The 15,551-nt window shown below is 43.5% G+C and overlaps 1 protein-coding gene across 1 annotated transcript; it reads right to left on the bottom strand.

Annotated features, from left to right (window-relative positions):
- Positions 1 to 7,863: 7,863 nt before the first annotated feature.
- LOC100669865 (S-phase kinase-associated protein 1-like) lies at positions 7,864 to 8,969 on the bottom strand. Its single transcript, XM_064275188.1, has one exon. The coding sequence runs from the start codon at positions 8,584 to 8,586 to the stop codon at positions 8,095 to 8,097; it is 492 nt and encodes a 163-aa protein (XP_064131258.1). The 5' UTR covers positions 8,587 to 8,969; the 3' UTR covers positions 7,864 to 8,094.
- Between the last annotated feature and the right edge of the window lie 6,582 nt (positions 8,970 to 15,551).

Raw genomic sequence — 15,551 nt, 5'->3', positions numbered from 1 at the left:
TCTACACAATGCCTGTATATGTGAATGTACATATATGTGTATATTCAGAGTAATTTCTGGAAAATATCGCCAAAATGTCTTCACTGGTCACTGCTTTTAGGCAGGAGTTTAGGATACTTTAAGTTTCTATTTTACTTTTATGCTTCAATTTTTAATAATGAACATGCATTATTAGTTCTGAAATCAGAAAAAAAATTGTCTTTTTTAGCTTTAAAGAACAAGAATCCAAAATAAGAAATTCAAACACATCATTTTTTATATCTGATCAAACATGGTTTAATTAATGGCAGAACGGGTGACTGAAAATAAGATTCTCTTCACCCAGAGGAATGTAAACAAAGCCCCACTTGCTTCTTCACATGCTGTAGAATCAGTCAATCAATATTTGTCTGCATCTCTGTTCGTAAGGAGTGGAATCAGTGAATCAAAGGGTAAGAACTTTTAAAACCTCGTGTTGTTATTGTGTGCCTTTCAGTCGGTTCCAAGTCATAGTGACCCCATATGACAGAAGAGAGTTGCCCCAGAGGGTCTTCTAGGCTGTAATCTTTACTAAGGCAGATTGCCAAGGCTGTCCCCCTAGGAACTGCTGGGTGGGTTTGAACCACTAACCTTTCAGTTAACAGCTAAGAGCTTAACCGTTTCCCCACCAGAGCTCCTTTAAAGCCTCACATATATCTTTAATTGGTCTATTAGCAGTCCATGAGGTGTGTGTGCTCACCATCTCCCCACGTGTGTATCTCAATTAGTTAATATTTTTGACCTTTGCAAATCTGATAATCCGATAATGATATCATTGCTCTGGTTTGCATTTCTTTGACGACCAGTGAGGCAAAACTTTACTCATATCTTTGTTATTAGCTGATTGTAATTTCCTCTTCTGTAACTTATATTTTATCCTGTATCAGTTAGGGTATCTTTATCTCAAGTAACAGAATAGCTAAGTAGAGGTGGCTTCAACAGCAGACATTTATTAACAAATCTCACATAGCAAACAGTCAAAGGAAGGCAGTTTGAAGCTTGGTTCAGAAGATCCATGCCTTCAGTGCTTTTGGTCCATTTCTCTGCAGTTTCTTTTTTTTTTTTTTTTTGCTCTGCCCTCATGGTCACAAGCCTGCTTCTATAGCCCTCCAAGCACCTCACATAACCTTCTTCCCTGGCAAGAAGGAAAGAGGGAGGGGGAAACTCTTTGTACCTTCCCTCAAAGCCTCAGAATCCTCTCTTATGTTTCACTGGCCAGAGCTGGACACATGCCCAGGAAATATGACCATATCATAGCTGCAAGGGAGGCTGGAAATGTGAGTTCCTGCGTTTTCTGTCTCTGTTATGGGTGCTGGCTGTCCCAGCAAGGAAAGGTGTTCCCACACATCCTTTGCTAATTTTTCTATTGCAGTCTTGGTATTTTTCTTACCCATTTGCATGAGTTCTAGTGTTGTTAGGTGCCCTCGAGCCGGCTCCAACTCATAGTTACCCTACGCACAATGGAACGAAACACTAACTGACCCTGCACCATCCTTACAATCATTGTTATGCTTTAGCTCATTGTTGCAGTCACTGTGTCAGTCCACCTCATTGAGGGTCTTCCTCTTTTCCGCTGACCCTGTACTCTGCCAAGCATGATGTCGTCTCCAGGGACTGATCCTTCTGATAACATATCCAAAGTATCTAAGACACAGTCTTGCCATCCTTGCTTCTAAGGAGCATTCTGGTTGTACTTCTTCCAAGACAGATTTGTTCATTCTTTTGGCAGTCCATGGTATATTCAATATTCTTTGCCAACACCACAATTCAAAGGCATTAATTCTTTTTTGGCCTTCCTTATTCACTGTCCAGCTTTCATATGCATATGATGTGATTGAAAATACCATGGCTTGGGTCAGGCACACCTTAGTCTTCAAGGTGACATCTTTGCTTTTCAACACTTTAAAGAGGTCCTTTGCAGCAGATTTACCCAATGCAATGTGTCGTTTGACGTCTTGACTGCTGCATCCATGGCTGTTGATTGTGAATCCAAGTAAAATGAAATCCTTGACAACTTCAATCTTTTCTCTGTTTATCATGATGTTGCTCCTTGGTTCAGTTGTGAGGATTTTTGTTTTCTTTATGTTGAGGTGCAATCCATACTGAAGGCTGTGGTCTTTGATCTTCTTTAGTAAGTGCTTCAAGTCCACTTCACTTTCAGCAAGCAAGGTTGTGTCATCTGCATAAAGCACGTTGCTAATGAGTCTTCCTCCAATCCTGATGCCCCATTCTTCTTCATATAGTCCAGCTTCGTGGATTATTTGCTCAGCTTACAGATTGAATAGGTATGGTGAAAGAATACAACCCTGACGCACACACCTTTCCTGACTTTAAACCAATCAGTATCCCCTTGTTCTGTCCAAACAACTGCCTCTTGATCTATGTAAATGTTCCTCATGAGCACAATTAAGTGTTCTGGAATTCCCATTCTTCGCAATGTTATCCATAATTTTTTATGATCCACACAGTCGAATGCCTTTGCATAGTCAATAAAACACAGGTAAACATCCTTCTGGTATTCTCTGCTTTCATCCAGGATTCATCTGACATCAGCAATGATATCCCTGGTTCCACGTCCTCTTCTGAAACTGGCCTGAATTTCTGGCAGTTCTCTGTTGATATACTGCTGCAGCCATCTTTGAAAGATCTTCAGCAGAATTTTGCTTGCATGTGATATTAATGATATTGTTCTATAATTTCCACATTTGGTTGGATCACCTTTCTTGGGAATAGGCATAAATATGGATCTCTTCCAATCAGTTGGCCAGAAAGCTGTCTTCCATATTTCTGGCATAGTCGAGCGAGCACCGCCAGTGCTGCATCTGTTTGTTGAAACATCTCAATTGATATTCCATCAATTCCTGGAGCCTTGTTTTTCACCAATGCCTTCAGAGCAGCTTGGACTTCTTCCTTCAGTACCATTGGTTCCTGATCATATGCCACCTCTTGAAATGGTTGAACATCGACTAATTCTTTTTGGTATAGTGACTCTGTGTATTCCTTCCATCTTCTTTTGATGCTTCCTGCGTCATTTAATATTTTCGCCATAGAATCCTTCACAATTGCAACTCAAGGCATGAATTTTTTCTTCAGTTCTTTCAGCTTGAGAAACACCAAGCCTGTTCTTCCTTTTGGTTTCCTATCTCCAGCTCTTTTCACATGTCATTATAATACTTTGTCTTCTTGAGTCACCCTTTGAAATCTTCTGTTCAGCTCTTTTACTGAATCATTTCTTCCGCTTGCTTTAACTGCTCAATGTTCGAGAGCAAGTTTCAGAGTCTCCTCTGACATCCATCTTGGTCTTTCCTTCCTTCCTTCCTTCCTTCCTTCCTTCCTTCCTTCCTTCCTTCCTTCCTTCCTTCCTTCCTTCCTTCCTCCCTCCCTCCCTCCCTCCCTCCCTCCCTTCCTCCCTTCCTTCCTCCCTCCCTTCCTCCCTCCCTCCTTCCTTCCTTCCTCCCTCCATTCCTCCCTCCCTCCCTTCCTTCCTTCCTCCCTCCATTCCTCCCTCCCTCCCTTCCTTCCTTCCTCCCTCCATTCCTCCCTCCCTCCCTTCCTTCCTTCCTCCCTCCCTCGCTTCCTTCCTCCCTCCCTCTCTCTCTCCCTCTCTCTTTCTCTCTCTCTCTTTCTTTCTTGTCTTTTCAATGACCTCTTGCTTTCTTCTTGTATGATGTACTTGATGTCATTCCACAACTTGTCTGGTCTTCGGCCACTAGTGTTCATTGCATCAAATCTATTCTTGAGATGGTCTCTAAATTCAGGTGGGATATACTCAAGGTCATATTCTGGCTCTCATGGACTTGCTCTGATTTTCTTCAGTTTCAGCTTGAACTTGCATATGAGCAATTGATGGTCTGTTCCACAGCCAGCCCTGCCTTTGTACTGACTGATACTGAGGTTTTCCATCGTTTCTTTCCACAGATGTAGTCAGTTTGATTCCTGTGTGTTCCATCTGGCAAGGTCCATGTGTATAGTCACCGTTTATGTTGGTGAAAGAAGGTATTTGCAATGAAGAAGTCATTGGTCTTGCAAAATTCTGTCATTCGATCTCCGCATTGTTTCTGTCACCAAAGCCATATTTTCCAACTACCTACCCTTCATTGTTTCAAACGTTTGCATCCCAATCACCAGTAATTGTCAATGCATCCTGATTGCATGTTCAATCAATTTCAGACTGCAGCAGCTGTTAAAAATCTTCTATTTCTTCATCTTTGGCCTTAGTGGTTGGTGCGTTAATTTGAATAATAGTCATATTAACTGGTCTTTCTTGTAGACATATGGATATTATCCTATCACTGACAACATTGTACTACAGGATAGATCTTGAAATGTTCTTTTTGACGATGAATGCAACACCATTCCTCTTCAAGTTATCGTTCCCGGCTTAGGAGACAATATGATTGTCCAATTCAAAATGGCCAGTGCCAGTCCATTTCAGCTCAGTAATGCCTAGGATATCGATGTTTATGCATTCATTTCATTTTTGACAATTTCCAATTTTCCTAGATTCATACTTCATACATTCCAGGTTCCAATTATTAATGGATGTTTGCAGCTGTTTCTTCTCATTTTGAGTTGTGCCACATCAGCAAATGAAGGTACCGAAAGCTCTATTTCATCCATGTCATTAAGGTTGACTCTGAGGAGGCAGCTCTGCCCTAGTCATCTTTTCAGTGCCTTCCAACCCTGGGGGCTCATTTTCTGGCACTATATCAGACAATGTTCCGCTGCTATTCGTAATTTTTTCACTGGCTAATGCTTTTCAGAAGTAGATCGCCGGGTCCTTCTTCCTAGTCTGTCTTAGTCTGGAAGCTCAGCTGAAACCTGTCTCCATGGGTGACCCTGCTGGTATCTGAATACCGGTGGCATAGCTTCCAGCATCACAGCAACACGCAAGCCCCCACAGTAGGACCAACTGATAGACACGTGGGGCATGAGTTCTATAGAATAACTATATTAACTCTTTGGGGTCCCTGGGTAGTGCAAACAGTTAATGCACTCACCTGCTATGAAAAGATTGGAAGTTCAAGTCTACCCAGAGGCTTCTCAGAAAAGATGCCTAGTGATCCACTTCGAAAAATCAGCCATTGAAAGCCCTATGCAGCACAGTTCTCTTCTGACACACATGGGGCCCCCATGAGTCAGGGCTGACTCAACTCCAACTAGTGGTTTTATGTTGACTCGTTCCTGCTCATGGTTGGTTGCTTTTTCATTTTGTTTATGGTGGTTTTAATCTTTCCTGTTTTTAAGTGCTAAATGGTGATTCCTTAGGAGACAATAATAATAATAATAATGTGCACCCCTTCTCTCCTCAGAAAACTGGAGAGTGATGAAGGCACCAAGAAGAATCCATTTCAACTGACCAGCAGTACAGACACCATACAACCCTACAGCCACAGTTACTGCTCTGCAGGATCTCAAGGGGCCTGAACTCATCTCAGGTAAAGACCTAACTGTAGCTCTTGAGATACCACCCCAGGGAAGGAAGAGTGCTGAAATGGCCTGATTCCTCTTAGAGAAGGACATCAGAGTAAGAAAGAAGATGGAGCACTCTGTCCAACTCAAGGCTCATCACTTTCCAGCAGCCTTCTCTGGACTACCTGTGGAGGTCTTCCTCACAATTCGAATCTCTTTGGCCGTCACAGTTGTGGCACAGGTCCTTGCATACACTTATTTCTCCTGCCTTAGAAATGTCTGAAGACTCTTCACATATATCTCGGCGCTTCTACTAGCCTGTAAGCTCCAGGGAAGGAAGATCCTCTGGGATTGAGGATCCCATTGTCTCTGTGGGCATCTCTCAAGCACCTACATTGATGAGGCAATTCTATAGCACCACCTTTGCAATTACAATAAAATCTTATTATCTATCTCCTCTCACTCTCTCCCTACCTCCCTCACACATTTAAAAACAAAACCTTTCATGTCTATTGCAAAGCTACCTTCAACCTCTAAGGACCTTTCAGTAACTTGCAAGTGCCCCACACCACATGGCAGAACAATTCCTCCAGCATGTTGAGAACTGGTCCAGAAGAAAAAAAAAAGAAACACATGGCTAATTGCATCCATTAACAACTGTCTCCTTTGCCATGAGTCCATAAAACTGGATGGTGCCTGGCTACCATTACTGAATGTTTTGGCCAAAGTTTCTGTAGAAAAATCCTCGTCAAAAGGGGATAATATGTAGAACAGAATTTCCAATTCTCATAGAATCCTGACTTCTGGAGCTATTGAGGCTGGATAAATCCCCAAAACTATTGCCCTGAGATAATCTTTAAATCTTAAACCAAAAACATCCCCTGAAGACTTCTTTACGCCATACAATAATTGGCTTAATTAATAAAGAATGTCTGCCTTGAATATTGTGTTCTTTTAAAGAACTGTCTACAAGAGATCAAACTGATGACTGCAGCAGCTTGAAAGGTTAGACAGGAAGCTTAAGGGGCAGCGAGTTTGTGTTAATGGGGGAGGAAAGATTTGGAAAAGAAGGGTGAGAATGGTTGCACAACTTGAAGAATCTGTCAATGTCAATGAATTATACATGTAGAAATTGTTGAATGGTATATATTTTGCTGTGTACATTTTTAACAACAACAACAAACATTATTTAAAAAAAAAAAAAAGAGCTGGTCAGAACAGGAAACCAGCCAGCCTGTAGCATTTCCTGCTGCTCTGTGATCCTCAGCCAGAACACAGATTTTTCTCGCTGTCATCATGCATTTCTGGCCTGTCTAAACTTTGAATGCTTGTGATTCCAGAATACTGGATGCCTGCCCAATGGATCTCAGATTTCAGATCTGAACTCTCCCCCCGCCCCCATCACAGTTGCTCTACTTTGAAACAAGCTTTCCCAGGTCCTTGGACAGGGGTGGTGACAAATCATAAGGGACTGTGGTGAAAGAGCACCTTCAGGTTCCCTGACTAGAAGTATCTACATATAAAAGGGATTTATTCTTTATCACGTGGTTATTTGCATTTCTGTGGTCAGTATGGAAACCCTGGTAGCATAGTGGTTAAGAGCTACAGTTGCTAACCAAAAGATCGGCAGTTCAAATCCTCCAGGTGCTCCTTGGAAACCACGTGGGGTAGTTCTACTCTGTCCTATTGGGTTGCTATGAGTTGGAATCAACTCGACAGCAGTGGGATTGGTTTTTGGTTTGGTGGTCAGGATGTGGAGACACCTGAAACTCCTTCGGTTAAGTCTTTTATTTTTTACTATGTAACATATTTTTTTGAAAGTACCTTGAATTCATGATGGATGCTGCCTGGGTTTTGCCACACATTTTAATGTTAAAAGTTATTTTTTACATGCAAGTAGTGTGAATAGTTTTTCCCACATGGGAATACCGGTTATAAAAAGGTGACACACCACATGAGTTAAGTGTCCTTTTCAACTGAAAAGCTAAAAAGCTGCCTAGTTACACTTCTCCCCGCCACAAAACACAAACTGGTAGTAACTGAGTCTCTAGCCAAAACATTCAAAGCTGAGGAGATTAAAAATACAAGCACAAACCCTCAGATTAAATTAAGGGAGGCTTTTTTTTTTTTTGCTACACACCAGTGGTGTTCCTTGACTCTAGGGAGCTGGAAGACAGTCTAAGAAACCCACTCAGATCATTTACCTCAAACAGCCCTTTTCCAGTTTCCAACTCATGAATAAAGATAATACTTCGTTACTTCTATTTCAGCAAACTTTTGCAAGTTGTTTTATTTAAAATGCCAACTTTTAAAAGGTCGCTAAACTCAAGTTAACTAGACTGTAGACTAGACAGAGATCACTTTACAAAAAGAGGGAAAGCCCAAAATGCCACTTCCTATAGAGGAGCCACAGTTCAGTTTTATTCAGAGCAAAGGAAAAAAAAAAAAAGAAAGAAACTTAAAAACAAATCACCCTAGAAAAACTCAGCTAGCGGTTTTGGAATTCGTACTCAAACTACATACCCCATGAGGACCATATTCTGCTAATGCAATTGGTGTGCTGGGTATTTGGCTACTGTTTGTCTAATATTAACAATTATAAACAGAGCCGTGCAACTAGTATTTGGAATAAATCTTACAGTGTTAGAGTGTCGGGCACACATTTCACTTCTCTCCACACCACTGGTTCTCTTTGCGTACCCGGGCTTCCTCCTCTTCAGTAAAGTCGTTTTTGATATTGAAAGTCTTGGGAAGCTCCTCAGGAGTTTTCCCCTTGATCCTATTAGCAACAGTCTTGCATGTAACGTCAAGCAAACCTTTCATGTCTAAGTAGTTTGCAGCCAGAATAAGTTCAAAAAGTGTACCCTGGCCAACTTTCAGCAATTCTTGGTCCCAAACAGAGACACAGTCTGTTCTCTTTTCTTTGTTCTCATCATCCTCAGGAGGAGGAGGGTCATCCTTGTGGTGGGTGCACCGCGGAATGACCTGTTTTAATATTGCTGCGTTAACATTCGGTAGAGGAACCAGGTCGTTACCTCCTGCATCATCCATTCTCAAATCTTCCACCATGGTCTTGATAGTCACAGGTTGTTTGGCAACTTCCACATCAGCTTCAGGTATCTCTCCATCAGAACTCTGCGCCTTAACTGAAGGCATGCTGTTTGGTCTCGAGGAGATGGTGGATGAGAAGCTAGCAAGAGCTGGGCGGCGTCAGCACCAGAGAAGAGTAAGGCAGAAAACAAGGCCACTCCCGTGGTGTGGCGTCAGCCTCTAGAGGGGCCTCTTTCAGCTAAGCCTTACGTTAAATTTTTGTGAGAAGGGTTTAATCATAACCATTTACAAAAGAAATAAATTTCATATTGTTATTGAAAAGGAAAGGCCTCAGACCTCTAATCTCCTACTTTAATCTGCCCTCTGAGTCCAAAGACCCAACAGTCTAATACTAGCTACGACCACCCGGGTGTTTCCCGACTGTAACTCAGCAGGATCCTGTCTCAGTGAAAAGCCACTACCGGGGCAGTTGACAGTTGTAAAAGTCTCCTGATTTTAAACCGCAGAGGATCCCCTGGTTCTGTTCAAACGACTGCCTTTTAGTCTATGTAGAGGTTCTACAAGAGCACAGTTTAAGCGTTCTGGAATTCCCAATCTTCACGACGTTATCCATAATTTGTTACGATCCACACAGTTGAATGCCTTCACGTAGTTAATAAAACCCAGGTAAACAACTTTCTGGTATTCTCTGCTCTCAGCCGGGATCCGTCTGACATCAGCAATGATATTATAGCCCTCGTTCCACACCCTGGCCTGAATTTCTGGCAGTTCCCTGTCGATGTACTACTGCAACAGCTTTTAGATGGTCTTCAGCAAAACTTTTCTTGTGTGTGACATTAATGATATTGTTCTATAATTTCCGCATTCTGTGGATCACCTTTCTTTGGAATGGATACAGATATGGGTTTCTTTCAAGCAACAGCAACTGGCTCAGGCACTAAATGAACGTTTCCTTCCCTCTACCCTGTCCATCCAAGAGAGAACTCAGGTGTCCCCGTCTCTGGGCATCTTTCTGACCCATTGGTCTGGGTTATTTGCCCCTTGTGCCCTGTGTTTGCCTCAATCTCAGCACTTAGCACGTTAGATAGGATGTGTCTGCCTGTCTGTCTTCCTCTCTCACTGGACCGGGAGGTGTTTGAGGGCAGAAACATACCTTCCAGCTCTGAATCCTGAGGACCCACCCCAGATGTTGGCTCCTGGCTGAAGGGGTTTGCTCGGCAAATATTCAAAAGTAAATGAATTAATTCCGGCATTGCCAGTCCACTGCCACCTAAAGCAATGTTCCATTCGAAGCCTCCAGGGACAGACACTGAGGCTTCCTCGCCCCCAGTCCATCTGGGCTTTCCTCCGCTTGAACTCAGCCCAAGCTATTAGCCCATCACACCAGGCGGGCAGCTGGGGTGTCACATTCTGGCTCAGGAATTGATTCCCAAGCGTGCCCTAAGGTGTTCACACCAGTATGGCTGGAAGGACAACCCATCCACAGCCCACTGAGAACAAGTAACACAATCTCCTGGTCTGTGCTCTTCAAATAGGGTCCTCCCGGCTCAGACCTGGGCAGTCAGCTCCCTCATCCACCCTTAGAAGTCCTGCTCCCTGCAACAGCCCCACACGGATCCCAGGTCAAAGCCAGGTTGCTTTCACTGGAAACCTCAGTGCGTCCAAACGGACGCCATTCCATCTAGCAAGGGAGAAATAGCACATTTTTAATCATGTTGTAATGAGAAAGTGCCATTAAACGTGCGTAGGCGCTTCACTTGTAACTAGTGGGGCTTTGGCATGGCACCTCTCCTCACTGAGTTTTATTGCCAATCCATCTTGCTTCTAAAATGACAGCTGAGTTTGAGCTGTACTGGGCATCATTTGCAGATTGGCTCCGGTTCAGGCAGAGGGCTGGAGAAGCGCTTTCAGCTTCAGCATCTCGTAATTGTGGTGTCTTCCCTTTGCCCAAACAATTCTTTCTCAGCTGTTGGTAGCAGTGGTGTCCCTAGGGAGGTGCGAGGGGTGTGGACCGCATGGGTGAAACTGTCAGAGGGAGTGACACCAAAATGACTTTATATAAAATTTTCAAGCAGTGTTTCAGCAGGAATTTATTATCTTTATACAAATATTACTGTAGTTAGTTATAACAACAATTTTTTTGTGTGTGAACCCAACTGTCATGGATTGGCTTGTGTTCCCTCAAAATATGTGTCAACTTGATTAGGCCATGATTCCCGGTATTGTGTATTTGTCCTCCATTTCGTGATTGTAATTTTCCTGTGTGTTTAAATCCTAATCTCTGCCTGTGGTTAATGAAGCAAGATTAGATTATGTTAAAGAAAATTAGAGTGGAATTATAACACCCTTACTCAGGTCACATCCCTGATCCAATGCAAAGGGAGTTTCCCTGGAGTGTGGCCTGCACCACACTTTATCTTTCAAGAGATAAAAGGAAAGGGAAGTGAGCAGAGAGTTGGGGACCTCATACCATCATGAAAGCCACGCTGGGAGCAGAGCGAGCCCTTTGAACTTGACTTCCTGTGCAGAGGAGCTCCTTGTCCAGGGGAATTTTGACGACAAGGACCTTCATCCACAGCTGATGCCCTGAATTTGGATTTCCAGCCTACTAGACTGAGAAAACAAATTTCTCATTGTTAAAGCCATCCACTTATGGTATTTCTGTTGTAGCAGCACTAGATGACTGAGACCCCAGTTTACATGTATCAATATATACCTACAAGGCTAAAACTCTATGCTATTTTTGAATCTTCTAATGCACTCCGGTCAGAGCTGTCATTATTACCCAATTACAACAAAGCTTCAAATCACATGGCTTCATCTGCTAAGCAGATGCCGTTTTCATTACTGTTTTGATAGTCACTAATTTTGTCAGATTTTCTGGTGTTTTAGCTACAATGTTGTGTTAATAAGCATGGGGGAGTGAGACCATGATTTACCGAGCTGGGTGACACAAACCTTAGTGACTCCACTGGTTCATAGGCCTATGACATTTGTTCCTAGGAAAGAGAGAGAGGAGAAAGCAGACGGGAGAAGGGGCCCTTGTAGGTACTTCCGGTGTGTTCACACTCTGGAAAGCCAGGGGGCTGGCGGAGAGTGAAGCAGATGCCTGGACTAGCCAGCCTCATCCTTCCCTAATCCACGCCCATCTCCTGCCACGTCAGGGCTTCTGAGGCCTGGCGCCATGGCGGAGGGGTGCACAGCAGCAATGAGCAGGTCATCAAGAAGGTACTCTTGCAGGGTTTCAAAAGCATTTGTTCAGTGGTTACCATGTGCCAGACACTGGATAGATCTGCAAGACACAGAGAGTAAAAACAGACTTTTTCCTCAAGGCACTCAGGTTCTAGTACCCCAAAAAACTAGTAGAAGAGTCAGGTAAGTGAAGACAGATCAAACAGGACACAGTAAGCGCTAGAGGAAGTGCACACGATTCCACCTGAGGGCAGCCAGGGGGGCTTCCTGGTGGAGGTGATGCCTGAGCTGAGTCTTGATGGTGAGATGAATTAGCCACATGAAACAGTGGGGGAGAGGGTGGGAGACACCAGAATGTCCAAGGAACAAGAGAAAAGGGGCATTGCACAGTCAGAAAACGACATCAGCTAAATATTCACAAACCTGAGGCTATAACTACAAATGAAGTCATAAACATTATATTGGGATGTTCTTAGATGCAAGAACGACCCCATAGGACAGAGTAGAGCTTCCCCATAGAGCTTCTAAGGGTGTAAATCTTTACAGAAGCAGACTGATACATCTTTCTCCTGCGGAGCAGCTGGTGGATTCCAATCACCAACCTTTCGGTTAGCAGCCAAATGCTTCTAACCATTGCAGCACCAGGGCTTTCTAGAAGCAGACCACTCAGCTAAAATCACTCAAGCCAGTGTTTCTGAAAAGTCGCTGTGTACCGAAAGGTCTACAATTACTCTAAAGCTAAGATGAGAAGACAAGGGGGAGGGGGGCAGGGAAACTACAGCACTGGAAACAGAACAATTAGAACGCAATTAATGAGAATGCTGACACATTGTGAAAAATGTAACGAATGTCACTGAACAATTTGTGTAGAAATTGTCAAGTGGGAACCTAATCTGCTGTATAAACTTTCACCAAAAACACAACAAAATGTTATTTAAAAAAACTTCAATGTGCATTCAACTTGCCAGCGGGACTTATTAAAATGCCAGTTCCTATTAGGAAGATCTGGGGTGGTCCTATGATTCTGGTAAAGCTTGTTGGACTATATAATTGATACGCTATAGAATTGATAATATAATCAATCAATATAATTGTAGTAGAATTGATGTGAGCTTTGTACCACACTTTGAATACCAAGGATTAAACATCAAGGAGAATTCTTTTTTTTTTAATTGTAATTTAGACGAAGGTTTACAGAACTAGTTTCTCATCAAACAGTGCACATATTGTTTTTATGACATTGGTTAACAACCCCACAGCCTGTCAACACTCTCCTTCTCGATCTTGGGTTCTCTAATACCAGCTTTCCTGTCCCCTCCTGCCTTCTAGTCCTTGCCCCTGGGCTGGTGTGCCCCTTTAGTCTCATTTTGTTTTATGGGCTCGTCTAATCTTTGGCTGAAGGGTGAATCTCAGGAGGGACTTCATTACTGAGCTAAAAGTGTGTCCGGGAGCAATACTCTCAGGGTTTCTCCAGTCTCTGTCAGGTCAGTAAGTCTGGTCTTTTTCTGTGAGTTAGAATTTTGTTCTACATTTTTCCCCAGCTCTGTCCAGGGCCATCAATTGTGATCCCTGTCAGAGCAGTCAGTGGTGGTAGCCGGGCACCATCTAGTTGCGCTGGACTCAGTCTGGTGGAGGCTGTGGTAGATGTGGTCCGTTAGTCCTCTGGACTAATCTTTCCCTTGTATGTTTAGTTTTCTTCATTCGTCCTTGCTCCTGAAGGGGTGAGACCAGTGGAGTATCTTAGATGGCCACTCACAGGATTTTAAGACCCAAGACGCTACTCAACAGAGTGTAGAACATTTCTTTATAAACTCTGTTATGCCAATTGAGCTATGGTCCCAAAACCATGGTCCCCACAGCCCTCAGCCCAACATTTAGGTCCCTCAGGTGGTTTGGATGTGTCTATGGAGCTTTCATGACCTTGCCTTGTACAAGTTGTGCTGGCTTCCCCAGCATTGTGTACTGTCTTCTTCAGGGAGAATTCTTATTTCACATAGCAAGATGCCTGGCAAGGCTGTTCCCAGGTGGGTTCAGTGGCTTAATAATGCTATCAAGAGCTCAGGTTCTTCCCTCTTTTCTATTCAACCATATTCAGCACAGCTGTCTTCTTCACCTATTTCCTCACCATCAACAACTATACATACTACATTTTCCCACCTTGGAATCCAAAGGCAGGAGGTGCTTTCTTCTCACAGGTCTCTTTCTTTTCACCAGGGAGAGAAATATTTTCCAGAACCCCCCTAGGAGGCCCCTTCAATGTTTCATTGGCTAGAACTGGGTCATGTGTGCCCACTCATCAACCAATTTCTGACAAAGGAAAATGAGTTACCATTATTGCCCCAAACAAGTCATGATTAACCCTCTGGGGGAAGACCCAACCATGCTGGACTCCAAAACCATGATTCTTTAGCAAAGAAGAGGAAGGATGGTGCCACGTAATTAAGACCCAGGTATCTATGGTTCTTGGCTCCCAACTCTATGACTAGCCCCTCCTCTCTCATTTATTTCTGGCAGTCCCCAAGGGGCCTTTTGATTTCTCATAATGCAGTTCATGGTGCCACCCACTACCACTACCCTCCTTATCACTGAACTCTGTTGTGCCACCTCCACTGCTCCAAACTATTGCTCTTTGTTGATGGCCCTCAGTCTTCCTGGTGATCCAAGTAGCTGGGCGGCCCCTGAGAAGAATGAGAATGTTCCCATTTATGAAGATCCCAGTCAGGCTTGATTAGGCGGGCAGTGTTGGAGTGTAATGAATTGATCCTGTCGTTAGTATTCATGGCCTTTTTCTCCCAAGCACACACTTGGAGCCCTGGTGGTGCAGTGGTTAAGAGCTACAGCTGCCAACCAAAAGGTCTACAGTTCAAATCCACCAGCCACTCCTTGGAAACCCCATGGAGCAGTTCTATTCTGTCCTACAGGGTTGCTATGAGTCAGTATTGATGCAAGGGATTTGGGTTTTTTTCGGTTTTAGTACATACTTGGCATAACTATTGTGGGTTCAGAACAAGTTTCAATATAAGCCTCCAGACTGTTCCTAAAGATATGACTCCCCTTCTGTCTCCATTCCTCATTCTTGTGAAGATCCCTTGATGGAATCTCTCTGAAATACCTCAGAGCCCTTCTTCACAATGTGTCTCCTATCTGTGGGCTCCTATCCCACGCCCTCATCCCAGCCTCAGCTCAACACTCGTGAATGCATGTGGAGCCGATTTTTGGACATAGTTTGAGTGTTTTCCCCAGGGAGCTTCTCTGCCTTCCTTTAATCAGTGGCCATAAACGGATACCTTGGGGAGGGACATCACTTATTCCACAGGCCAGGCGTTCCTAACCTCACCTCTCTCAAAATGGTATGTTCCCTTATATGGGACCAGGTAGTGCTGTTCCAGAGTCCCTGGGTGGCACAGACAGTTAAGCACTTGTTTCCTAACTGAAAGGCTGGCAGTCCAAATCCACCCAGGGGCTCCTCAGGAGAAAGGTCTGACAATAGGCTTCCAAAAGCTCATTGAAAACCCTACAGAGCACAGTTCTACTCTGACACACATGGGGTCACCGTGAGTTGGAATCAGCTCGACAGCAAATGATTTTTTAATTTGGTTTTTAGTAGTGTTTTAGTTCGGGTAGAGATGGAGTGGGGGTTTTCTGTTAAGAAATAAAATTGGAGTGGTATGCAAGAGCCAGATAATTTAGTCACTCAATCATTTGACAAGTATTTATTAAGCACCAACTATTTTTTTTATATACCTTGGTGGCACAGTGGTTAAATGCTCAGCTGTAATTGAAAGTTTAGTGGTTCAAACCCACCAGCCACTCCATGGGAGAAAGATGTGATGGTCTGCTTCTGTAAAGATTTACAGCCTTGGAAACCCTACAGGGCA

Source organism: Loxodonta africana, chromosome 23, assembly GCF_030014295.1.
Source record: "Loxodonta africana isolate mLoxAfr1 chromosome 23, mLoxAfr1.hap2, whole genome shotgun sequence".
NCBI lineage: Eukaryota > Metazoa > Chordata > Mammalia > Proboscidea > Elephantidae > Loxodonta > Loxodonta africana.
This window is presented reverse-complemented; position numbering and strand designations above follow the sequence as displayed.

Coding starts and splice junctions, on each gene's coding strand:
- LOC100669865 (XM_064275188.1), bottom strand. CDS start 8,586: ATGCCTTCAGTTAAGGCGCAGAGTTCTGATGGAGAGATACCTGAAGCT.